The sequence below is a fragment of the Lolium rigidum genome, chromosome 3 (genome assembly GCF_022539505.1).
Source record: "Lolium rigidum isolate FL_2022 chromosome 3, APGP_CSIRO_Lrig_0.1, whole genome shotgun sequence".
Lineage (NCBI taxonomy): Eukaryota > Viridiplantae > Streptophyta > Magnoliopsida > Poales > Poaceae > Lolium > Lolium rigidum.
In genome coordinates, this window is record NC_061510.1 from 169308433 (window position 1) to 169335510 (window position 27078).

General features: G+C 40.2%; 1 protein-coding gene across 2 annotated transcripts; it reads right to left on the bottom strand.

The window, feature by feature from the left end:
- Nucleotides 1–23022: 23022 nt before the first annotated feature.
- On the bottom strand, nucleotides 23023–26048 carry LOC124702676. 2 transcript variants are annotated; one of them, XM_047234837.1, is made up of 2 exons: nucleotides 25901–26048; nucleotides 23023–24019 (listed from the first exon to the last, which is right to left on the bottom strand). In XM_047234837.1, exon 2 carries the CDS (start codon nucleotides 23953–23955, stop codon nucleotides 23176–23178), a length of 780 nt encoding a protein of 259 aa, XP_047090793.1. In that variant the 5' UTR covers nucleotides 23956–24019; nucleotides 25901–26048; the 3' UTR covers nucleotides 23023–23175. The 2 variants fall into 2 exon arrangements, with proteins under 2 accessions (XP_047090793.1, XP_047090794.1); XM_047234838.1 differs by lacking the exon at nucleotides 25901–26048 and adding an exon at nucleotides 24350–25372.
- Nucleotides 26049–27078: the final 1030 nt, after the last annotated feature.

A 27078-nucleotide genomic window follows, 5' to 3' on the forward strand; every position in this document is an offset into this window, starting at 1 on the left:
AGCAAGGCAAGGGCATTGCAAGTAATAATGATAAAAGCATCCTGGTATAAAGTAACCATAGGCCTGTGTTCCTATTTAGTCGTGCGTGCTCGCAATGAGAAACTTGTACGATATCTTTTGCCCTACCAGCCCGTTGCAGCGGGGCCTCAAGGGAAGCTAATGGTAATTAAGGTACTCCTTTTAATATAGTACTGGAGCAAAGCATTAACATTCTTTGAACACACGTGATCCTCACATCATAGTCATCCCCTCCGGTTATCCCAATTATTGTCACTCTGGGGCCTCGGGTTCCGAACAACGATATGTGTATACAACTTGCAGGTATGATCAAAAACAATAATTATCCTCATGAATCAATAACATGTTCAGATCTGAGATCATGGCACTCAGGCCCAAAGTGACAAGCATTAAGCATAACAAGTTGCAAAAATGTCAAAAATACTAACAACGGATACTAGGCACTTTGCCCATAACAATCTTATAGCTATTACATGAACAATCTCATCCAATCCCTACCATCCCCTACAGCCTACAACTGGGAATTACTCACACATGGATGGGGGAATCATGGATGGTTGATGGAGAGGCGTCGGTGATGGCGATGGGGATAATTTCCTCCAATTCCTGTCCCGGAAGGGTGCCAGAACGGAGTTTCTGGTTCCCGGATTGGGGTTTCTGGTGGCGGCAGAGCAGCGGAACTCTTTATGGAAAAACGTTGAGCCCCCCTTTGTTTTTAGGGTTAGAGGCTTAATATAGTCGGGAGGAGACGTCGAGGGGGTGGCCGAGGCGGCCACACCACCCCTAGCACGGCCAGTGCTGGCCAAACCTAGGGTAGGTGTGGGCCCCTCGTGGCCCTTCTCCGTCTCGTCTTCAGGTTCGTGAGTCTTCGGGTGAAATAGGGATTTTGCAATATTTTCCTGGAATTTTCCTGAAAGTTGGATTTCTGCTTAAAAACGAGACACCATAGCAATTTTGCTTAAAACAGCGTTAGTCCGTGTTAGTTATATTCAAAACACACAAATTAGAGGGCAAACAATAGCCAAAGTGTTCGGGAAAGTAGATACGTTTCGGACGTATCAGTACTTCCGTTGTAAACCGGAAATCTGCTGGTATTGTTTATTACTTGTTCCATTGCTTTGAATCAACTACTATAAATCACCACTTGCTTTGTGAGTGTATTCATATACAGGTGTGGCTGAGAGTGACGTCTTAATCACTAAAGTCTTATTGATATTCTTGTGTTCTCCTTGAGTCGAACTATAAATTTGGGTACTACTTCACATCGAAGATTTCAGTGATCCCCTATACTTGTGAGCATCAAGACATTTTCTGGCGTCATTGCCGGGGAACCTAGCTTTATTTGTAAGACAACTTTTTATCATTTATTTGTTGTACTTATTTTTTCTCATCATGGGAAAGGATAGGGATTTTTCTAAGAAGATTATTGTGCCCTCCACTACAAGGAAAGGTATGGATTTGTCTTCTAGATCACACTTTTCACCTGATGTTGTTGCTACTCCAGCTATTAAAAATAAAACTACTACCATCGAAAATTCACCATTGTCTAGGATGTCTTTTATAACTGAAAAATATTTGTTGGATGATGGCAAGGATAAAGAAGGGATGCCTAATTTATATAAGTCTTTATCTAATGATGATATATAATCTAAATATGAAGAATATGAACTTTATGATGAAAATGATATTTCAATTAACCCTAAATCAACACACTATGAAGAAGATATTGCGTTCGATGAAGCTTTTATGAACCTTGATTTAGATGATTTTGATAAATTTGGTGCTAGTCTGAGTACTTGTCTAGGAGATTTATTCCCCGTGGCTAGTAAAATTGATGCACCTGCAATATACATTAAAGATAAATATTATCAATTCATTGTTGACCCTAAACTAATAGAAAGGGTTGTAGCATCTAAATTCTAAGGTAAAGAAGAATAATTCCCCTACGAACATTTAATAAACCTTAATGATCTATCTTGTCTATATGGGAAAATTGAAATCTAACAACTCTATTACTTCTTGAAATTATTTCCTTTCTCTTTGGGAGGAAGAGCAAAAGCTTGGTATAAATCTTTAGCTCCAAAGTCAATCACTAGAAAAGAGGAATGCATATACTTGTTCTATAATAAATATTTCCCTGCTAGTAAAATACATGTCATGATTACTGAAATTAGTAACTTTGCCCAAAGTAAGGAAGAGGGTATTCCTCAAGCTTGGGGGAGATATTTTTCCCTTGAGAGAAGATGCCCTGCTCATGGATTTAAAGATAGTGAGTTGCTTGATATATTTTACAATGGACTAACTGAAGGATCTAGATCTTATGTAGACAGTGTTGAAGGTAATATTTTTAGGCACAATACTGTTGAGGAAGCTAAGGAATTATTGAACACCATCAATCAAAATTATAATGATTGTCATATTGAAGAGGAATAGAAAATTGAAATGATCCATAACAAGAGAGGTATTCATAATAAATCATCTAATAAAGACATGGAAGAAGCTTCAAGGTCTATCAAGGAAAGGGGTATTAAAACTTCTCACTTGAAGAAACTTTCTGAAATGGGTGTCAACTTCCCTATTGATAAACGATGTTTTCCCTATCAAAGTTCATGCTATATGTTCTGCTGAAGGTAATGGAAAGGTATCACCTCCTACTGAAATATCCTATGTTGCTCATTCAAATGACTTTAATTATTACCATAAAGCCGTTGATAATGATATTGAAAGGGGTATAATTGAGAACTAAATAAATCAAAGTCCTTCTTGAAAGGGTAAGTTCTTGTGTGGTATCTATTAATATGATTGTTAAGCATTACAAAATGATGAATAATCAAGTGGAGCAAATGATTTCACTTCAAAATAAACTATATGATAAGCTTCTTGCTGAGAAGAGCCAAGTCTGTGCAGTTAACACTAGGGGAGGCTCCACTCGGGACCCTGATTATCCTGATCTACATCCAAAGAGAAAAGAGAAAGAGGCTCTAATTAAGAAGAAATCTTTTGTAGGAGAATCTCCCAATGAAAGTGAAGATAATGGAAATTATGAAGAACAAGAAAATGATATATCTATTTTTGATGCTAAAACTAAAGATAATAATGAAGAAGATGATTTGGAAATATCTCAACCACATGAAGTGCCACAAGAAGATCGTAATAATCAAGAATCTGAGCCTGCTACAAGGGAAAACCCTCAATCCTCCAAGGACAAAGGTAAAAAATAAGAAGCCTCCACCTCAACTAAAAGGTAAAGAAAGCGATCCATGGGTGCAAAGACCCATACCATATCCTCAAGAGGTAATGAAAACTTTAGATGATCCAAGGTTTGAAAAGTTTATTGAATTGATAAAGAGTTTATATTTTCAAATTCCTTTGGTTGATGTTATTAAGATTCCTCCTTATTCTAAATATATGAAAGATATATTGTTACTAACAAAATTAAAATGCCCAATGAAGCTATCACTGCCATGCTTGCTGACTATTCTTTTAAGGGAAAGCTACCAGAGAAAAGTGTGAAGATCCCGGTATTCCAACTATTCCTTGCACAATCAAAAATACTTATGTGAAATATGCTCTATGTGACCTTGGAGCTATAATAAGTGTTATGCCCTTCTCTCTTTATAATAAACTAAATTTAAACAAGTTAGTCCCCACTGAGGTTTCACTTCAAATGGCTAATAAATCCACTACTATTCCTACTGGTATATGTGAAGATGTTCCTATCATGATTGCTAATGTGAAGATCTCTACAAACTTTGTGATATTAGAAATGCCTGAAGATGATAACTTATCTATTATTCTTGGTTGATCTTTTCTAAATATTGCAGGGGCTGTCATTAATTTTAATGAAAGCAAGGTTCATTCAATGTAAAAGGGAAGGAGCACACTATTTATTTCTAAAGAAGAATTCTGGTGAAGCACCAAAGAAGAGTGTTAATGCCATTGAACCAAAGCTTTGAAATAGCCATTCCACCTCCAAAGCCTAAGTATCAAACAATAATGTTTGGAACAATTCCAATCCATTGTGAGGTATCCTGAAATATTTCTCTCATAATAATAAATGAATCATTGTTTCAATCCTTATCATAGTAATAATGAGACCTGATCAACCTCATTCTTAACATGATAGTGATAAGATAATGATTCCCATTGAAATATTTCTGTAGTAGTATCAAATTTTATTTGAATTCTTTCACTTAAATTTAAGTTCCTTCAATTATTTTATGCCTATTTTTGACAGTTTTTTAGTTTTGAAAAATGCTACACAGAAAATATTTTCCAAAAATCATGAGAATATTCTTAGGTCATTTTTCTGCACAGAGGATCCACCATGCAAAGTACAGGGAAAAACAACAAACATGGAACAAATGGGCCCTGGTGGCACGCCCAACTCTCTAGGGCACGCCACCCTCCCTTGTGGGCCCCACCAGTGGAGTTAGGTGGCATCAAAGCTCACAGGACCATCCTTTCATATCATAACGCGACCAGGTACCACTCGATTTTTTTCTCTTGCTCCCTTGCTGCTCCGTTTTTTATCTCCAAGTTTGGGCAGCCATTTTCAAATCCCTTTGAAGGGATTACTCCTTGGTATGTGACTCCTCCACCCATCCAATTTAGTTTTGATATGATGCTTTGTATGGTGAGAAAAATGCTGCTCTTCGTGTCACATCTCATGGATGAAAAATCCATGGATCTGAAGTTTTTAGGTTGAAATGATTTGTAGTCTTGCTTGGTAGACCCTCCATGGGTATTCCTAAATAGTTATAACTTGATACATCTAATTTTTTAGTATTTTTTTATTAAAGTGCAGCAATGTATCATTTACCATGAACAAGGGAAAAGGCCTCTGTGGTGGTATAAGGCCAAGAAGAAGCACTAGAGTCTCCATCAACCTCGACGAAGAACATCTATGGGAGGATGACATGCTTATGAAGGTGGAAGGTTTGAAAAATTGTCAATATATATACCCCTCGCTGCTGATCTAATATTGCATCAAGTCTTTGCAAGCGAACATTATTTTCTATCCCTATTTTCCATATCTCATCTCTGCAACTAGTCATGTCTTCGCGGTGGAGCACCCCGATGGTACGATTCCCGTGTGCATCATGAAAGTCATTGCTTAAGGATCTACAACAACACTCAAGCTTGGGGGAGTTTTATCCAGTCTTTAATACTTTTGAGTTTATCACATTGCTTTTAGTTGTGATCTTTAGGTTGGTTTTTCTTCTATCTAGTAGGTATCGATTTTCTCATAGCTTGGAAAGCTCTGAGAGCATTATCATTTATCTTTGGTCGAGTGGATTTTGGAATAAAATATGATTCTTTTGTTTGGAGATTTATGGTAACACTAATGCAGAAGTGCGCCTCATATCCAGAAGTTTCAGTTACATCTTGTCTTGAATTAGATTAAGTTGAGTGTGTTGAAAATGTATAGAACTTCTCAAACAAACAAAAACTTGCAACAAAGGAAAGATCCATGCAAGTGATGTTTACAAACAAAGAAAAAATACCTTGAATTTTGGGTAGAGATATGGTTTTGTAGAACAAATAGTTAGGAAGATATGATGACAAGGGGACATGAGATACTCTTATGCTACTTAGTAATCAACGAGTAAACTGAGGGCCATGGATATTTCAATACATATGCTCAACAGAGAAGTGTATGAAAGGCAGGCACCCGAGGATTCAGTTAGCCATGGAAAGTGAAAGACAAAGCTTGAGTAGAGCATATGCCATGATTTAAAGATCCATGAATAAGGTTTATACTGGTTACTAGGAGGCAAGACCCGACTCAGCAGTCCCACCGGTGGCTATCCAAAATCCAAAGAAACCCGTTAACTGATGCCATTTAAAAGATGGTGAAAGTGTTTTACAAAGTCAAACTAGATGTTTATCTTGTTGTTTAATTTTTTTTCTTATTTTAACTACTTTTCTATGAGAGTTTATCTTCATTGCAAAGGCAAGAGTAAAAATCAAAGAGAGCAAGGTAAAAATCCATGCAAAGCAATAGCAAAGAGAAAACTGAGACTTGTTCAATTGTCCAACATGCAATGGTTAGTTTTGTTCAAAAGCAAGAGGTAGCTTCTAGAACTCCTATTTATGTAGCCCACATTTGTATGGTTGTTAGTCTATAAATATTTTAAGAAAAGGGAATATGCATAAGTTGATGATGCCATGCTCGTATTTTATTTATCAACCATAAGCTGATTGATGCATGATATGATCTATTCGCTTTGCTCGAGGACGAGCAAATGTTTAAGCTTGAGGGAGTTCATACGTGCATTTTACATCATCAATATAGCAACATATATGATCAGTATGGAATGTTATTTGCGATTTTCTATCCTTATTTATGCATTTTTAGATGATTTATGAGATTTCCTATAAAGTCCATTTATTTTTTGTTTTAACTCTGTTCGGTAGAAAACACCTTCGGTTAGTGTTTTTGACATTACAAGAGCTACGGGACTCCAAAAAGGCAAGGTCAGAGGCCACACTTCACAAATTTTGAGAAGGATCCAGCAGGACAAAGGACCAGAGGGGACCAACAGGCTGGGAGATAGGGCCTGTGGCGTGCCCACCCCCATAGGGCACGCCACCAGGGCTATCTTGGCCCTCGAGCGTCGCCTCGCCCACCCCCATAGGGCACGCCACCAGGGCTATCTTGGCCCTCGAGCGTCGCCTCGCCGCCTCCTTCCGTGTGCTAAAAACTCATCTGGCCATAAGCATGGAGCTTTTCGCGAAACAGATTGCTGCCACATCCATGATCTTTGTTTCGGGAGTCAGATTGATCATGCTCTCCACGCCGGAGAGGGGGATTTAGAGGTCTTATTCACCACCACAACCACCAACGTCATCATCAACAACCATGTGCTCACTCTCCATCATCATGTGTGAGTAGTTCTCTGTATGCATATGAGGTAGATGGGGATTGGATGAGATTGATCATGTAATCATCTATATGTATCGAGATTTGAGGTATTTTTCTTGAGGATACTCTTGTATGAGTGTTGGTACATGATGACCCACAAGTATAGGGGGTGTATCGTAGTATCTTCGATAAGTAAGAATGTCGATCCCAACGAGGAGCAGAAGGTGTTGACAAGCAGTTTCGATGAAGGTTTCACTGTAAATGCTCACAGACAAGTATTCATGGGGTTTTGATGTAACAGATAAATAAAGTACAAGTAAGTAAAATACGAGAGAAATAATTGCAGCGAGTGGCCCAATCCTTTTTAGCACAAAGGACAAGCCGGTTTGTTTACTTATAATGACCAAACGTTCTCGAGGACACACGGGATTTTAGTCTAGTGCTTTCGCTACATACAGCTGATTAATCTTCATTGTTTTGATAAGTGTTGTGTGGGTGAACCTGTGCTAATGTACCGCCCTTCCTAGGACTAATACATACTTGTGATTATACCCCTTGCAAGCATCCGCAACTACAAGAAAGTAATTAAGATAAATCTAACCACAGACCTTAAACTGCGAGATCCTGCGATCCCTCCTGCATCGATATACCAACGGGGTTTAGGTTTCGTCACTCCGGCAACCCCGCAATTGGCAAACGAGTACAAGATGCATTCCCCTAGGCCCATAAATGGTGAAGTGTCGTGTAGTCGACGTTCACACGACACCACTAGAAGAATAACACCACAACTTAAATATCATAACATTGAATATTACTCAACCATAGTTCACTACTAACATTTAGACTTCACCCATGTCCTCAAGAACTAAACGAACTACTCACGAGACATCATATGGAACATGATCAGAGGTGATATGATGATGAATAACAATCTGAACATGAACTTGGTTCAATGGTTTCACTCAATAGCATCAACAACAAGTATGAATAGATACCGGGAGAGTTTCCCCTATCAAACAATCAAGACCAAACCCAAATTGCTACGGCGGTGACGAGGTGCTGCGGAGGAGATGGCGGTGATGATGGTGGAGATGATGATGATGGTGATGGAGATGATGTCCAGCTCGATGGCGGTGACGATGGCGTCGATTTCCCCTCCGGGAGGGAATTTCCCCGGCGGATTCCTGCCCGCCGGAGAGCTCTTTTCTCTCCGGTGTTCTCCGCCCCGCGAGGCGGCTGTAACCCTTCGTGAGGATTCCTCTCGTGGCTTAGGTCTTCGGGACGAAGGGTTTCGCGAAGAAAAGGAGGCGAAAGGGGCCGAGGGGCCTCCACACCACATGGTGGCGCGGCCGGGCCTTGGGCCGCGCCACCCTATGGTGTGGGCCCACCCCGGGTCCACCTGGCTCCCCCTTCGGCTTCCTCCGTCATCCGGAAAAATAGGAGTTTACGTAAAACTTCCTTCCACGAGTTGATCTTCCGAAATATTGCATCCCGACGGTGCTTTTTCCAGCGAGAATCCTGGCTCCGGTGCTCGATCTCCAAATAATCATGAAACATGCAAAATAGATGAAATAACATAAGTATTGTGTCCCAATATGAAATATATCAATGAATAACAGCAAATTATGATATAAAATAGTGATGCAATTTGGACGTATCAACTCCCCCAAGCTTAGACTTCGCTTGTCCCCAAGCGAAGCCGAACTCGTAAACAGGTCCACATGTTTATGGAGTGAAGAGTCGATAAATAAAATACGGACAAGAAGCATCATATTCATTCACACGAGACATTATAGTAAACAACTTCCTCATATAACTCAACTTGAAACAAGTATAAGGTAATCACAAATAAAGGTGCATAAGGAATCATAGTTGGTGATGGCAAACTTTGTTCTTGGTCAGAGAACATTTAACAAATTATATTCATCTATTGAGCAGTGCTCTCGTATTAAAAGCTTATGGTAAACTTGCATACTCAATCATATTAATCATTGATGACTTCAAAGCTATATTCATTCAAGGTAAAACTTGTACTAAACAAGAAAGAGTAAAGACATGATGAAGCAAATCACAATATAATAGTTTAATCACAACAACTCAAATGCTTGCTTGAGATGGAGGGAAATAGGTTTACTCGACTCAACATGAAGTAAAAGACAGGCCCTTCGCAGAGGAAGCAGAGATTAAATCATGTGCTAGAGCTTTTTCAGTTTTGAAATCATATAAAGAGAATAAAAGTAAAGTTTTGAGAGGTGTTTGTTGTTGTCAACGACTGGTAGCGGGTACTCTAACCCCCTTGCTAAACAAACCTCCAAAGAGCGGCTCCCATGAAGGACGTTATCTCTACCAGCAAGGTAGATCATCCCTCTTCTCTTTTGTTTACACATGTATTTTAGTTTATTTAAGGGTGACACTCCCCCAACCTTTGCTTACACAAGCCATGGCTAACCGAATCCTCGGGTGCCTTCCAACAATCTCATACCATGGAGGAGTGTCTATTGCAAAATTAAGTTGCTTACCGATGAATCGGGGCAAAACATGTGAAGAGAATTATTAATGAAGGTTGATTAATTGGGGCTGGGAACCCCGTTGCCAGCTCTTATTGCAAAATTATAGGATAAGTGGATGAAGCCACTAGTCCTTTAGTGGAGGCTGCCTAACAAGACTGAAAGATAAAACACCACATACTTCCTCATGAGCTATAAAACATTGACACAAATAAGAAGTAATAAGTTTTGAATTGTTTAAAGGTAGCACATGAAGTATTTACTTGGAATGGCAGACAATACCATGCAGTAGGTAGGTATGGTGGACACAAATGGCATAGGTTTGGGTTCAGGTTTGGATGCACGAGAAGTATTCCCTCTCAGTATAGGTCTTTGGCTAGCAAGGTTAATTAGCAAGCATAAGAGTTGAGGTGAAACAAACAAATATACATGTGATAGAAACAATCATGCATCTTACTTGTAAACACAAACAGTTTTAACTTTAGAATACTAAGCTAAGAACTGATAAGAAAGATAATAATATCTTCTACATGTACTTCCTCTATTCTTCTAAAACTCAAAGTGTTGTTACTATTGACCATTGCTAAGTTTGCCAAAACCAAATAGATTAACTCAATGCTCCCAAAGTGGTACCAATACTAAAATCAAGATCAATCATATAGCAGAAATTGCAAACTAAAATAAGATGTGCAATACGTAAATGATAAGACTTCTCATTAATATTCCATAACGATGACTCACACCAAGGGATACATAGACAAACTAAAGGAGAGATACTCCACACTGCAACCCATCTCATACGATAACTTCCCTACTCATGATATGACACTACTTGATAGTAAAAAGTAAAAGGTAATGATAATGTGATACCGCGGCACTTCCCCAAGCTTGGAACAAACCAAGGGGATGCCAATACCGATGATGGATTACTCCTTTGGTGATGGTGGTGATGAATTCCCGTCTTCAGACTTCCAAGATAAAGGCTCTCCATCAACAAATGACATCTTGGTCTCGGGAATCCTGAAACTAGCAGCACGGCTTATATGTTTAAACCTGTTTTCATACTCACAGTTCTGATTATGAATGTCATAGAGTTGAGCTTGGAGTTTGTTGGTGGTGTCGTGAAGTGAGAGGATGTCGCCCCATAACTTTGCAGTTTCCTTCTCGTGCTCAGCAATGAGTTCAGACACAATCTTGTGAAAGATATCCACTTCACGCTCGGCCATCTTCTTATAATTGAAGACCTCTTGTTCTAGCTTCTCCATCCTATCTTCCAAGCTTCCTTCTCCTTTGGGACCCTGAACATCTTTGATCTGCAGTTTTCCCTTGACGAGCATCAACTCCTTTGGGTGCATCCTCAGCTCCTCCATGTACAAGTTGCCAACATCCTTGCAGGAGCTATCCTTCGGAGTTCCCGATGAAGACATGATGGCTCTAGATCTAAAACAAATCCTGGCAGAAACAGCTCGAAACAAAACACGTCGAGAAAACGATATACGGACCTCCAGGGGTCCGGGGATTTTATAATAAAAATTTTCAGAACAAACGGAAAGTACCAGATCGAACCAGAGTCGGAAAGGGGCGACGAGGCGGCCAGACCACAGGGCGGCGCGGGCCCAGGTCAGGCCGCGCCGGCCTGTGGTTTCGCCCCCTCGTGCGTCTTTTCCACTCCGTTTCGAACTCGTAATTTTTCATATTTTCCAAAAACAACAAAAATAATGTTCGGAAAGTAAATCGCGAACTTTTCGTTACCAGTACTGTTACCTATTCAAAGTCGAGTTCCGGCGGATTGTCAATTTGTCCCTTGATGAAAGCTTCCGGTGTTTCCACTCGAATAATATCAACATCAACATTATAAGAATCACACGAGATATAATGCTTGAGTCTTTGTCCATTCACCACTTGTGTAGCATTGCCTTGGAGAGAGCTAATTTTAATTGCTCCTGAACGATAAACCTCCTCAACAACATATGGTCCTTCCCATTTCGAGAGTAATTTCCCTGCAAAGAATCTAAGACGAGACCGATACAGTAGGACTTTATCCCCAATATTAAACTCTCTTTTGATGATCCTTCTATCATGCCATTTTTTAACTTTTTCTTTAAAGAGTTTAGCATTTTCATAAGCCTCACTTCTCCATTCATCTAGAGAACTTAATTGTAATAACCTCTTATCACCGGCAAGTTTAGGATCTTTATTTAATTCTCTAACAGCCCGATAAGCTTTGTGTTCTAGTTCTAAAGGTAAATGACAAGCTTTTCCATAAACCATTTTATAAGGTGACATTCCCATGGGGTTTTTATAAGCAGTTCTATAAGCCCATAGTGCGTCTTTCAATTTACTAGCCCAATTCTTTCTAGATTTATTAACGGTTTTCCGCAAGATAGATTTAATTTCTCTATTTGATAATTCTACTTGACCACTACTTTGAGGGTGATAAGCGAAGCAATTCTATGATTAATACCATACTTAGCAAGAGTTTTTCTAAAACCTCCATGAATAAAATGAGAACCTCCATCGGTCATAATATATCTAGGTACTCCAAATCTAGGAAAAATAACATCTAAAAGCATTTTTAAAGAGGTCTCACCATCAGCACTTTTTGTAGGTATGGCTTCCACCCATTTAGTAACATAATCAACAGCAACAAGTATATGAGTGTTACCTTTCGAAGAGGGAAAAGGTCCCATGAAGTCAAATCCCCAACAATCAAACGGTTCAATAACAAGAGTATAATTCATAGGCATTTCATTGCGTCTGGAGATATTACCAACCCTTTGACATTCATCACAAGATAAAATAAACTTCCTTGCATCTTTGAAGAGAGTTGGCCAATAAAAACCTGATTGTAGAACCTTTTGCGCGGTTCTATCTCCGGCATGATGTCCTCCATAAGCAACTGCCATGACATTTACTCAATATCTCTTGTTGTTCATATTCAGGAACACACCTTCGCATAATACCATCCACTCCTTCTTTATATAAGTGTGGGTCATCCCAGAAATAATGCCTCAAGTCATAAAAGAATTTCCTCCTCTGCTGAGCTGAAAAGGTTGGAGGAAAGTACTTGGAAACAATAAAGTTAGCATAATCAGCATACCAAGGACTGTCTCGCGAGCTCACTTTTATTACAGCCAATTGTTCATTTGGAAAACTATCATTAACAGGAACAGGATCATAAGCAATATTTTCCAATCTAGACAAATTATCAGCAACGAGATTATCAGCACCTTTCCTATCTACAATATGTAAATCAAATTCTTGCAAAAGAAGCACCCATCTAATAAGCCTCGGCTTAGCATCTTTCTTTGTCATAAGGTATCTAATTGCAGCATGATCAGTATGAATTGTAACTTTTGAATCAACAATATAAGATCTAAATTTATCACAAGCAAAGACTACAGCTAACAATTCTTTTTCAGTAGTAGCATAATTTCTTTGAGCAGCATCAAGAGTCTTGCTAGCATAATGAATAACATTTAATTTTTTATCTACTCGCTGTCCAAGAACGAGCGCCTACAAGCAAAATCACTAGCATCACACATAATTTCAAAAGGTAAATTCCAATCGGGAGGTTCAACTATAGGAGCAGTTGTTAAGGCTTTCTTTAGAGTTTCAAAAGCTTCCTTACAATCATCATCAAAAACAAAAGGTACATCTTTTTGAAGAAGATTAGTAAGAGGCTTTGAAATCTTGGAGAAATCTTTAATAAATCTCCTATAAAACCCAACATGACCAAGAACACTACGAATACCTTTAACATCCCTTGGATAGGGCATCTTCTCAATAGCTTCAACTTTAGCTCTATCAACTTCAATACCTCTCTCAGAAATTTTATGTCCCAATACAATTCCTTCATTAACCATAAAGTGGCATTTCTCCCAATTAAGAACAAGGTTAGTTTCTTCACATCTCTGCAAAACTTTATCAAGGTTTCGCAAGCAACTATCAAATGAATTCCCATAGACAAAAAAATCATCCATGAATACTTCCACAATACTCTCACAAAAACCATGAAAAATAGCAGACATGCATCTTTGAAAAGTAGCAGGAGCATTACATAAACCAAAAGGCATACGCCTATAAGCATAAGTTCCATAGGGACAAGTAAAAGTGGTTTTCTCTTGATCTTTAGCTTTAACGACAATTTGTGAAAACCCGGAATAACCATCAAGAAAACAAAAATGAGTATTTTTAGATAACCTTTCTAGCATTTGATCAATAAATGGTAAAGGGTAATGATCTTTCTTAGTAACTTTATTAACTTTTCGATAATCAATGCACATTCTATACCCTACAACTACTCTTTGAGGTATGAGCTCATCATTATCATTAGGCACAACGAGTCATTCCTCCTTTCTTAGGAACGCAATGCACGGGACTAACCCATCTACTATCGGCAATAGGATATATAATACCGGCTTCAAGAAGTCGTAATACCTCATTTCTTACCACATCCTTCATCTTGGGAATTAGACGACGCCGAGGTTCAACAACGAGGCTTCGCATCATCTTCCATATTAATGGCGTGTTGGCATATAGAGGGAGAAATCCCCTTCAAGTCATCAAGAGTATAGCCAATAGCACCTCGGTGTTTCTTCAATATTTGCAATAATCTTTCTTCTTCAAACTATGTAAGCTTAGAACTAATAATAACAGGATATATTTTCTTATCATCAATATGAGCATATTTAAGATTATCAGGCAAAGGCTTTAAATCAAAAACAGGATCTTCCTTTGGTGGCGGTGTTGTACCCAAGTCTTCCACTTGGTAAATCATGCTTGAGAATAGGTTGGCGAAGAAAAATCTCCTCAAGCTCCTCTCTTTCTTTCCTAAAAATTTCACTCTCGCTATCCTCCAAATGTTGCTGCAAAGGATTATTAGGAACAAGAACAATAGATGCACACTGCTCCATTTTAAAATCATTACTAGGCAAATCAGCTTTATAAGGAGTTTTAGTAAATTTGGAAAAGTTAAACTCATTGGATTCACCAGCAAATTTAGTCAAAATTTTCTCTTTCTTGCAATCTATAATAGCTCCACAAGTATTTAGAAAAGGTCTACCAAAAATGATAGGACAATAATCACTAGCGACGGAACCAAGTACCAAAAAGTCAGCCAGGATATTTAATCTTACCACATAGAACTTCCACATCTCGAACAATACCAATTGGTGAAATAGTTTCTCTATTAGCCAGCTGAATAACCACATCAATATCTTCAAGTTCACAAGAATCAATTTCGTGCATAATCTCCGTGTAGAGCTCATAAGGTATAGCACTAACACTTGCACCAATATCACATAAACCATAATAGCAATGATCACCAATTTTAACAGATAGCATAGGAACACTAGCTTGTTTGGGTTTATTAGGATGTGAAACAATATTAGAAGCATCTTCACAGAAAATAATATGACCATCCTCTACATTTTCGAGTCACAAGATCTTTAACTATGGCAATAGCGAGGTTCAACTTTTATTTGTTCCTCAGGTTCTCTAGGTTTCTTTTCACTTTTATGAACCGCACTATTTATAACAGAGTACTCTTTCATTTTAGCAGGAAAAGGAGTTTTTCAATATAAGCTTCAGGAATAACGCGATCAACAGTTTCAACTACAACACACTTATTAATAGATGAATCAATTTTATCTTTATACGGTTCATGATACTTATCAAAATTCTTCTTAGGCAATTCATAATGAGAGGCAAAAGCTTTAAAAGGTTTGCGAGCAACTTGAGAATCAAGACCATATGTAGCACTAATATTACGAAATGTATCGGTATCCATAAAAGCTTCAATGCATTTATAATCATAAATTATACCCGATTCTCTATCTTTGTCGTTCTCCCATCCTTCGAGTATTTTCTTGGATCCGATCAAGAAGGTCCCTTTTAAACTCTTCTTTGTTGCGTGTAAATGATCAGAACAAGAAGTATCCAGCAAGGTCTTGTCTTGAAAAGAAAGTCTTGCATAGAAATTATCAATAATAATATTACCAGGAAGCTCATGAATGGGGCATTTGAGCATTAAAGACTTCAATCTCCCCCAAGCTTGAGCAATACTCTCTCCATCATGAGGCCAGAAATTATATATGCGGTTCCGATCTTTGTGAATTTCACTTGGAGGATAAAATTTGGAATAAAATAAAGGCACAATGTCCTCCCAATCAAGAGAATCACCATTCTTCAACAATTTATACCAATGTGCCGCTTTACCAGACAGACGATATAGAGAATAGCTTCTTCCTAACTTCATTCATAGCAATACCTGCACATTTGAATAACCCGCATAATTCATGCAAAAACAGTAAATGATCACCAGGATGGACAGTTCCATCCCCTTCATAGCGGTTATCCATAACATGTTCAATAATTTTCGTAGGTATTTTATATGGTATTACTTCCTCACCTGGCGCCTCATCCACTACCGTTGCAGTAGTAGTAGATTTCCCAAATAGAAATTGAAGAGAAGATCTCTCCATAATGACTTATAGCGAGTAGGCAGAAATAAAATCAGCACAAACGAGTAAAAGTTTTCCTTACCAATTCCACTTACCAATAGCGCTTCACTCCCCGGCAACGGCGCCAGAAAATAGTCTTGATGACCCACAAGTATAGGGGGTGTATCGTAGTATCTTCGATAAGTAAGAATGTCGATCCCAACGAGGAGCGGAAGGTGTTGACAAGCAGTTTCGATGAAGGTTTCACCGTAAATGCTCACGGACAAGTATTCGGGGGGTTTTGATGTAACGGATAAATAAAGTACAAGTAAGTAAAATGCGAGAGAAATAATTGCAGCGAGTGGCCCAATCCTTTTTAGCACAAAGGACAAGCCGGTTTGTTTACTTATAATGACCAAACGTTCTCGAGGACACACGGGATTTTAGTCTAGTGCTTTCGCTACATACGAGCTGATTAATCTTCATTGTTTTGATAAGTGTTGTGTGGGTGAACCTGTGCTAATGTACCGCCTTTCCTAGGACTAATACATACTTGTGATTATACCCCTTGCAAGCATCCGCAACTACAAGAAAGTAATTAAGATAAATCTAACCACAGCCTTAAACTCTGAGATCCTGCGATCCCTCCTGCATCGATATACCAACGGGGGTTTAGGTTTCTGTCACTCCGGCAACCCCGCAATTGGCAAACGAGTACAAGATGCATTCCCCTAGGCCCATAAATGGTGAAGTGTCGTGTAGTCGACGTTCACACGACACCACTAGAAGAATAACACCACAACTTAAATATCATAACATTGAATATTACTCAACCATAGTTCACTACTAACATTTAGACTTCACCCATGTCCTCAAGAACTAAACGAACTACTCACGAGACATCATATGGAACATGATCAGAGGTGATATGATGATGAATAACAATCTGAACATGAACTTGGTTCAATGGTTTCACTCAATAGCATCAACAACAAGTATGAATAGATACCGGGAGAGTTTCCCCTATCAAACAATCAAGACCAAACCCAAATTGCTACGGCGGTGACGAGGTGCTGCGGAGGAGATGGCGGTGATGATGGTGGAGATGATGATGATGGTGATGGAGATGATGTCCAGCTCGATGGCGGTGACGATGGCGTCGATTTCCCCCTCCGGGAGGGAATTTCCCGGCGGATTCCTGCCCGCCGGAGAGCTCTTTTCTCTCTCGGTGTTCTCCGCCCCGCAGAGGCGGCTGTAACCCTTCGTGAGGATTCCTCTGTGGCTTAGGTCTTCGGGACGAAGGGTTTCGCGAAGAAAAGGAGGCGAAAGGGGCCGAGGGGCCTCCACACCACATGGTGGCGCGGCCAGGCCTTGGGCCGCGCCACCCTATGGTGTGGGCCCACCCTGGGTCCACCTGGCTCCCCCTTCTGCTTCCTCCGTCATCCGGAAAAATAGGAGTTTACTGTAAAACTTCCTTCCACGAGTTGATCTTCCGAAATATTGCATCCCGACGGTGCTTTTTCCAGCAGAATCTCGGCTCCGGTGCTCGATCTCCAAATAATCATGAAACATGCAAAATAGATGAAATAACATAAGTATTGTGTCCCAATATGAAATATATCAATGAATAACAGCAAATTATGATATAAAATAGTGATGCAATTTGGACGTATCAGTACACCTTTGCTATATTGAATGCTTGTTGCTAGGGCATGAGTGACATGATTTCAATACTGAACTTCTATTGCGCCATCATATATATGAGTTTGGTATCTATTTGCAAAGTGTATTGCCTATTATTGTGTTGAACCGGCGAACCCTAAAGTGTCAGTTAGGGAAAATGGGAATATGCAATAGTTTGAGGATATTGTGTATTAATGAAGTGTTAATGCTTTATTCGGGCTATTCGAAAGGATAGACCTCAATTGTTTGTAGTTCCACGTTGGCCCCGATGAAATGGGCAGGTAGGATAAAAGATGTTTTGCAAATTCTCTTGGTTAGTATACATAACTATATTAGGATCACACACCTACACACAACTGAATTAGAGATGAATTATATGTTATTAGGATTACATTATATGATCAATATCATTCATGCAACACCCCGCTATCACCTCATGCCTACCCCTTTAGCCACTGAAAGTTACACATCACTACTTCTAGTGAAAACTGGAAATATGCTGCTATTGTTTATTACTTGTTTCATTGGTTTGAATCAACTTCTATAAATCACCACTTGCTTTGTGAGTTTATTCATATACATGTGTGTTTGAGAGTGACGTCTCAATTGCTGAAGTCTTATTGATATTCTTGTGTTCGCGTTGAGTCGAACTATAAATTTGGGTAATACTTCTCATCGAAGATTTCAGATATCCCCTATATTTGTGGACATCAAATGCTTCGAACCTAAATGGTGTCAACGGATAGAGAATTTTGTTAGTCAAGAAAGAGTAGATATTAAATTAAATGACGACATTGGGCATTATTTCCAGATAAAAAAAAGGATTGACATAAGGTGATCCGCTATGACTCATGTTGTTCAATCTTGTGGCAAATACATTATGAATTTTAATTACACGAGCCTACCTCATCTCGTTGAGGGAAGAGTGTCTATTCTGCAATATGGGAAATATACAATTGTTTTTGTGGAGCATCATTTATAAAATACATTAAACATGAAACTAATACTTTGTATCTCCAAACAAATATCGAGTCTCAATAAAAAAAATCATAAGAGTGATATTGTTTTGGTCGACCAAAGGAGGTAGAAGACCAGTACATAAACCTATTTGGTTTTGACTCAGGTTCACTTCCTCTTAGGTACTTGGGAATTCTCATTCATTATAGAAAACTCACAAATGGTGAGTAGAAAGCCGTGAAAACTGTTTTGAGAAAAAGCTTGCGAGTTTGGTGGGAAAATTGTTGTCTTATGGGGATAGTTTGGCTCTTATTAATTATGTCCCAAGATTATGTTTTCATTCTTTGAAAAACCTTAGCCGGTAAGTAAAATATTGGATTTTCTTGCTCCAGTTTTTTATTTGGCAAAGTAATAGCCATAATAAAAATATAGATTCACAAAATGGAACATAATTTGTCGCCAAAAGGACCAAGGTGGTCTCGGAGTAGAGGTTCTTGATATTAAAAATTGTTTATTGAGAAAATGGCTTTTAAAACTAATGATCGAACAAGGTGTATGGCAAGAGCTAATACAAAATAAATATCTACACTCAGAATTACTGCCCCAAGTTGAGTCCAAGGTGATGGATTCAGTTTTCTGGAAAGGTCTCATGAAGGTGAAAGATGAGTTCTTCGAGAGAGGATCCTTCCATGTAAGGAATGGACATGTTACTCAATTTTAGGAAGACACATGGTTAGGAGATTCACCATTGTCTCACCAATACCCATCTCTATACAACATTTTACAACAAGAAGAAGTATATGTTTCCAATGTGATGTCGCATAATCTGCTAAATGTAACCATCATGCAAACTTTAATTGGGAACAAATTGGAAAGATGACTTCATTTGGTTCGCAGGCTGATAGATGTTCAGTTATCCAGTTAACCATATGCATTCACTTGGAAGTTACTGCTACTCGTTCTTTTACGGTCAAATCACTATATCTAGACTAGATGAATGATCATAAAAAATTCATTCGAAAATATACTTGCAAAAATAAAAGTACCACTAAAAATCAGAATTTTTATGTGATTCTTGCATTGCAGAGTACTTCTTAGCAAAGATAACTTAACAAAGTGGATTTTGCAAGGTAGTGCAAAATGTTATTTTGGTGATTAACATGAAACAAATCAATGCTTTCGTTTGGCAAATTGTACATATAGCCTTTGATATAATACCCCCAATAAATGTGACACAACTTTTAGGGAACTGGCTAAGGGGAGTTGTTAAAAAAATAAAGCACAAATGCATGTAGTTTTGAGCCATATGGAATGTACGAAATGACTATATCTTCAACAATACAAAATCTACTTTTTATGAAGGTTATTCCTCTCGCTACGCATGGGATCCGTATATGGTTTCACTTACAACCAACGGAGAAGCGAGAGATTTGGACATTGGGCGCAACCGACTGAAGATAGTTGCTCGGGATTTATATTGCTAGTACAATTGGCATTTTAATCTTCAGATAACATATTAATACAGTATTATTCTATGTTGTCTTTTATTTTTAGTTGGCTGATCTACTTATCCACGTTATGTGACCCATGAGGTCCCAATTTTAGAATAGTTAACTAGTAATAAGGTAATAAAAGGATACATTTATCAATCGATACAAAGGCCGGGCCATCTTCCCCCATTTCGAATGTTTTGTTTGGAGAATTTGTTGCTGACCAGCGCGTCTGATCAACAGTTCTGACACCATTCTTTTGTAATAAAACGCTGACGAAGCATCACCTAGTGTCATGACTCATGAGCCAAAGAGATACAGAGGCCCCTAGAGCTGTAATTATATCACGACACAAGCTTCCATCTTTAACCTCAGCTGCTCTAGTATAGGTGGCCCGCGCACGGAAGAGAAGAAATCGACTTTTTACCGCGTCGAGGTCATCGAGGAGAGAACTTTAGTTGTAATGCTGGTGCAGGTGTGTTCTCTGCCTCAATCGTCTGTAATTGGGGTATGATTTTATAACTGTTTTTCTGCATTTTATAAAGATGTGGTATGTCTGTGGCATGCTCTAAAAAAAAGACTTGAAACCGGTCGGTGCGATAGATGCCATCTTGATTCCGCCCAAGATTGTTGGATTAGATAGAGGAGAGTAAATTTTGGGAGACACCCATGCCGGCCAAGCTGGTTCACTTCAGTTGCCGCGCTCTACCATCTCATCCCAGCCAAGCATTAGGGCATCTCCAACGTTGACTCATTTAATTATTCGCGAGCGTCCATTTGCGATTTGCGTCGTCCCACGGACGCGAAAATGACCGTATTTATCCGCGCGTCCTTTTGCGTCTGAGGTGGCTCCAGCGGGGTGACACATTTTTTCTACTTATTTTTTTCTCTTCTCCATTTAAACATAGTTCCAAACATTACATATTGGAACATGGTTTTACACAAACTAATACATAATTGGGAACATGGTTTACACAAACTAATACATAGTTTGAACCATGATTGACACAAATTAAAACATTGTAAAAAAGAAAAGTCAGTAGTGTTGGTTCCGTATGTTCGCTGCCAAGAAAGAACACTCTCAAGCATTCTCAGTCACCCAAACTGAAAAATCCAGCTGTTGACGGTACCCCTATTGGTTCTTTCAAGGAAGAACAACCAGAAACCTTCACTGCTGGCTTCAACTGGCCTGTAGCCATATTCGCTGCAAAAAAAGAACACTTAACTATCGGTGTCCGAGCCGGATTCGCCGGTGTGGTAGTGCCAGCGGCAGGTTGTGTCGTCGAACACCTTGACGATCATCTCGTCGTCCCCCTCGTAGAGGAAGGTGAGCTGGCAGCCGGGCTCGAGCGCGAGGTCGCGGGCGAACTTACCCCACCCCGTGTGCAGGTACATCTTGCCCTACCCGTCGAACAAGACCTTGACAGACCACTGGCAGAAGTTGCAGCTGGCCTCCCGTAGCTGCAAGTGCGCCGGCTCGACGCCATCGACGAACTCGGCCGGGAGCCGCTTGATGCCGAGTGGGTCGTCGTCGATACGGAGGAGGAACTCGAAGCAGCGCTCCTCCTGCGAAGACGAGGAGGGTGTAGGCGACGGCGACTGTGGGTTCGTAGCTGCTCCACCACGGCGGCCCCTGCCCCGGCACCGGGGGCGCCCAGGCCCGCAGTGACCGCCATGGACTTCCTCGCGGGCCTAGCTACGTCGCAGGAAGAGGTAGGCGGCGCTACGTGGAGCTTGTGGCGGCTAGGGTTTGTGTGGAGGAGTGGATGATGAAGAAGAAGAGCGCACACCCTCTTTATATAGGCCGGAGACAGGCGACGGCCGTGGGACACGTGACGTCACCATTACTGCGTTGGCGGAGGTGGGCGGCGGCCGCTCGGCAGGCGAGGCATCGCCATTAACGTGGCGCAGACTGTCGAAGCGACACAGCGGCGCCAGTCGCTGGCGCGCCTGAGAAGACGCATCGATGTAGGGTCGCTGCTAGACGGGCCCGACGAAACGTCCGCCAGACGCGAGCGGACACTTTATGCGTCCACGCAGCGTCCGCAGAGACGCACCTGAGGTGCATATTTGGGCCAGATTTGCGTCGCCGCGGACGGCCGATCACTTTGCGTGCCGCTGGAGCAGGAACCTGGCGCATTTTTCGGCCCGACGGACGCAAACGATCGCTCAGCATGTGTTTGCGTCGCCCTGTTGGAGATGCCTTTAGTCCTCCACTTGGTTTGCAGCCTGGCAAGATGCACGAGTAACGATGTCGGAAGAACCGCCTACAATGCGTCAGAGAAAAGCTTAGGGCTCATTTGGTTCACATGAATTCCAAAGGAATTTTAGAGGATTCCATTTCTTAGGAATGTTACCTTCAGAACTTGTTTGGTTCGTAGGATTTGAAACAATAGAAATATTTCCTATGATCTACTTTGTATACCATTTTACACCAAATTTATCTTAGGTCCAACTTAATGTAAAATTTCCTTTGTCTCGGTGGCATGTATAGTATACACACACAGCGTGTTTGGTTGGGAGGAGTTGGAGGTAGGGAATGGGAGTTGAAGGTATATGGAGTTTTAATCCACCGATTGTTTGGATGTAATGGGACTTAGCAAGGGAATTAGAGAGGCAATTCACGTGGTAAACTCCCACAAAACTCTTATCTGGGGGAGGGTAGGTAATTGAGATGGGGGATTGGGAATTCACGTTAACTCCCATTCCCTTTCCCTTTAATTGCCAAACAAACCTTAGAAAGAAAATCCCGCTTTCTTCATCGAACACAAAAACAAGATGTAACATTCATTCTGATGTTTCTAAATCCTATAGGATTCAACATGTCATGACATTCTATTTATACAGTTTAATGTAAAACTTCCTGAGTTTTTCTTTTGTTTGATATTTTCATCTACTATCATTAACATGAGCAGATTATGAGTATATAACCTCAATCACACCACATGTCAGATTAGACACTATAAGTAGTACATATGCCAGTCCCGGTATTATCATGCTGTCAGTCAAGTATACTTTGAATTCCAGCCTCAAAACATATAAAGAAGCAGATATCGTGATCGTTTGAACCAGATTGAGAAACATTTCCACGAATGTTCACACTTACAGTGTCAAGAAAATAGAAACGCTAGAAAGGTTCAGTTCAGTTACATGTATTAGATCCCAAATCAGCACTGAGATAATCCACCTAGTGTTTTTGGGATGAAATCTCAAGCAAAGATTTCTCTAACGAGCCAGTCTAGGCTAGGATAAGCAAAATACAATATCAAGAAGGAAGGCAGCGCAAACAACACCGTGATAACAATGTACAACAGCAACACAGCTGCACTGGCAGGGATAGCATAGAGCACTATGAGGACGAAAATGAACACCAGCGGGAACTTGGCGGTCAGGTGAACCAAGAATGACAAAGACTTGCGCAGTGAAGCTTGCACCCTCTCTGTATTCAGGAGCGGGGGCCTACGATTGGTACGGTTCACACTGGAGGAGGACGGTTCAACCTGTGGAGGGAGCGCGCGTCTAACGGGGTTGGAAGTACCTGCATTTCCACTTGCCCTGCTGCCACTTGAGAGCCAAGTAGTAGGTTGCTCGCTAGAAGATCTTGATCTGGCCCGCTCACCATTCATTCCCTCAACCATCCAAAGGAGGAAGTAGTTCTTGCGTGGAAATGTGAGATTCCCTCTGTAAATTATGCGTAGCGATAGGAGGTTACACCAGGGGCAGGATACAAAGAACGGTAGCTGGATTGGTACTGTGGGAACTTTGGTAACAGCCCACTGAAGGCCCAGAATGCAATTTTTGCACATGGTGTGTCCGCACCATAGTACATAAGGCACATTTTCCACTATGTTGAAGGACTCCCAACATATTGGGCATTCTAGGCCTTCTTCCTTGCTTGTGCATGAAGATGCCTCATCATCTGAGCAATCAGCGTGTGGAGAGGTGCAATTTGGAGGGTTCTTCTTTCCCAGAGACGCAAAACTCCACATCTGTGTAGCGCAAACTGCATACAATTTTTAAGAGCCTGATTTCTCCCAGTACTTCAGGATAGACCTATATAACGAAGATAACAATGTGTAAGCACAATGATACTATAAATAAAAGCCAAAAAAAAAACAAAGAAAAACAACATGGAATCTGTCTGATCTTAGCATGTCCGTAAAAGAATGTGGAAGACAGGAAGAACTATGTAATAAATGTAATGCGTAGCAGAACACCAAGTATATGATCACCTAATGTAGCAGTTGGATCATCTAAAATATTTGCACACTTACCAAAGGAAGTACCCAAAAGGTAGGTTGTAAGCTGATTTAAAAAGGTTGTAAATGCGAAATGCACAAAACACACTGATGGATGGATCAACAGAGAGTAACAGAGACATACAGTCAAGAATGAGGTTTCATGCAGAATTGACATTCAGTTGCTTAGCCATCTCATATGCTTGGTTAGGATGTGTGGAATGTCCTTTTGCTCCGAACTGCGGGCAAGGATGAGATTCCATTTTCTTCTCGTTATCTTGTCAAGCAACCCCCTGAAGACGTCTCATCCTACTACCATGTTCTTTGTGAGAGCACTGAGTTAAGACGTACTTAGAGTTAAATTATTCTGTCTATTGGGTATGAGTGTACTAACCCAACTATGCTAGTCTGACGAGGCAGAGGGATTAAAGTTATTGGCACTAACTGCAATTAAACTGAACCAACAGAAGGCAGGAAATGCCCAAAATAGTGTCAAGTTAACTAAAAGTTTAGCTGAACTAGAAATTCTCTTCAAACCTAAAATACTAAAAAAGCCAGTATATAATCACCTTTTGGATACCAAAAGCATGATCAAATCAGTTTAATCTAATCGATTTTGAACCAATCCCAAACAACCTGGGAAGATGCCTTCCTTCTTGCTTCATGGAAAGGAGAAGTGATGGCCTTATGGTGGCAAACACAGCGTATGGAAAAAGGGACAGTTCTCCTCAGTTAAGTAAATAAGATGGTTGAGAGACTAAATGCTGTCCCTTTTAACACATGAGGGGTCAGAACAAAAGTGGACTCGTCATTTTTCTTGGAAATCAAATAGACCACCTAGATAACTCATTTGAAAGATCAACCAAAAAGTGGAAGGTTTTAAACTTTAAACATGTGTGATTGTGTAGTAAATCGCAGCAAAAATATTTGTATTTTCTAAAGTATATTACTCCGGTATGACATTAATGTAAAATTTATGTCAAACTGGTCCATGGAAATGCAAAGAGCACACACATTTATCAGGTGGCACTGCCAAAATTTGATCCAACATAATATATATGAAGCTACTGTCATAACCACATTATATTCGTTCAGTTGCATAGAAAATCAGCAACACAAAAATACACAACTTAAATATACTGTGGTTATGACACGATTGAATAGACCCGCTGCTATCTTCCCGAGCGAGTCCGGCCGCCGCGTCTCTGCTCCAGCCCATGTCGACATGGATACATCTGGCTCAACTTGCCTATTGGGCAATCAATAGAGACAAGTTGTTGTTTGTCTAACACAAATTACCTCCCCTGATACTTCTCGCCCTAAACTGAAGCTATAACATTCAATATGACACTAGTTGTACATACGTGCCTGTTCAAATTGGAGTTCATTTTCATCTGTAAATCGGTAACACCAAAACAGCAAATACTCACGTTACTCCAATTGCTTTGTGAATAAGAATCCAAACCTCTAATTCCTACGTGTCTGTTCAAACTGGATTCGTTTTTCAACTGTACATCGACAACACCTAAGTAGAAATACTAACGTCACTTGAAACTTTCTTTTTTCAGATAAAAAAAAATCGATAGCCCTAATTCAGGATTTCTTGTTCATTCCGCGTCGACGGACCGAAGGGAACCCCCGAATTGGGATCCCGAATACCAAATTGCTGGTCTACAGATCGCGAGCGGCAACTAACCTGAAAGGACGGGCGGCGGGAGGAGGACGCTGGATCGCAAAGGGGAAGATGGCAAGATGGGGGGAAGGCGGAGGAGGGCGAGGGACGACAGGGCGTGAGAGAGAGAGGCTCCCCGTTCGATCCCCTCTCGATCCTCACCGTCACCGTGTGTGACCTGGGTGGAGGCTTTGGAGCTTTGGTCTGGTTGCACCACCTTGCCTTTGGTGCGGTCACGCTCATCGGCTCATGGGCTTTTACTCTTTCTTTTCTCTCTTTTATTATTGGGCTTATGGCCTATAGATAGTTTTTTTTTGTTGCTAATCTCTAGCAACTGCATTTTTTTTGTATTTTCTAAACTCTTTTGAAATTAATAAATATAAATATACATAGTGGGGAAACCCACTTACCAGCCTCAAAAAAATATTACGGGCTAAAAGGCATCTCGTAACTTTTTGCCAAAATAAACTAGTCATAATTTTTTTACGGGGGCGCCTATTCATCGCTATGCTGCGGGAGGGAATAGCTCCCGCACGCAGCGCCTCACGTCCGCATCCCTTTTGGGACGGTCCAGGAACGGGTAAAAGTGCATGGAGCCCCCATGTGTGGTTTTGGTAATTAATGATAATCTCTATGGACTTATGTTGGCATTGAGTTATATTTATAGGTGTTATTCATAGGCAAGGTTTGAACCATATGTAGGCTTCAAGGTTGCAATAAGAAGAAATTAACGAAGATCAAGTAACAAGTATGTACTGAACAAGAAGATTAAGTAAGTTCTCATGTGTATCTTCAAGACATCAACATAATGAAGAAACAAGAAATAGTGTGCAAGTTCAAGATGAACCAACTCGAAGAGATCATATCCTTGAATCTTGTCATTCATATGGTGTTCATGGATATATGAAGATGCACCGAACAAGAAGCTCTCACATAGTAGAGTATGTGGGGCAATTCGCAAGACTTCATCAAGGAAACACAGTCAAGAAAGGTGTTCCATCTTGTTGCGGATAAGATCGTCATCATCGAGCTCAAGTGAAATGCGCAAGGTTAATGTTTGCACTTGATATGGTTTCTTTCTTATCGGTCTAGTGGTTTAGTTGGGAGACTGGTTTATAGGTTAATGGCCATTTTATCAAGAGGCCTCTCGAGTGAGTAACTTGATCATATCGTTCGGAGGAAGCTCCAACTTTGCATCCTTG

Excerpts from the sequence above, each read along its gene's own strand:
- LOC124702676 (XM_047234837.1), bottom strand. The coding sequence starts at position 23,955 with ATGTGGAGTTTTGCGTCTCTGGGAAAGAAGAACCCTCCAAATTGCACC.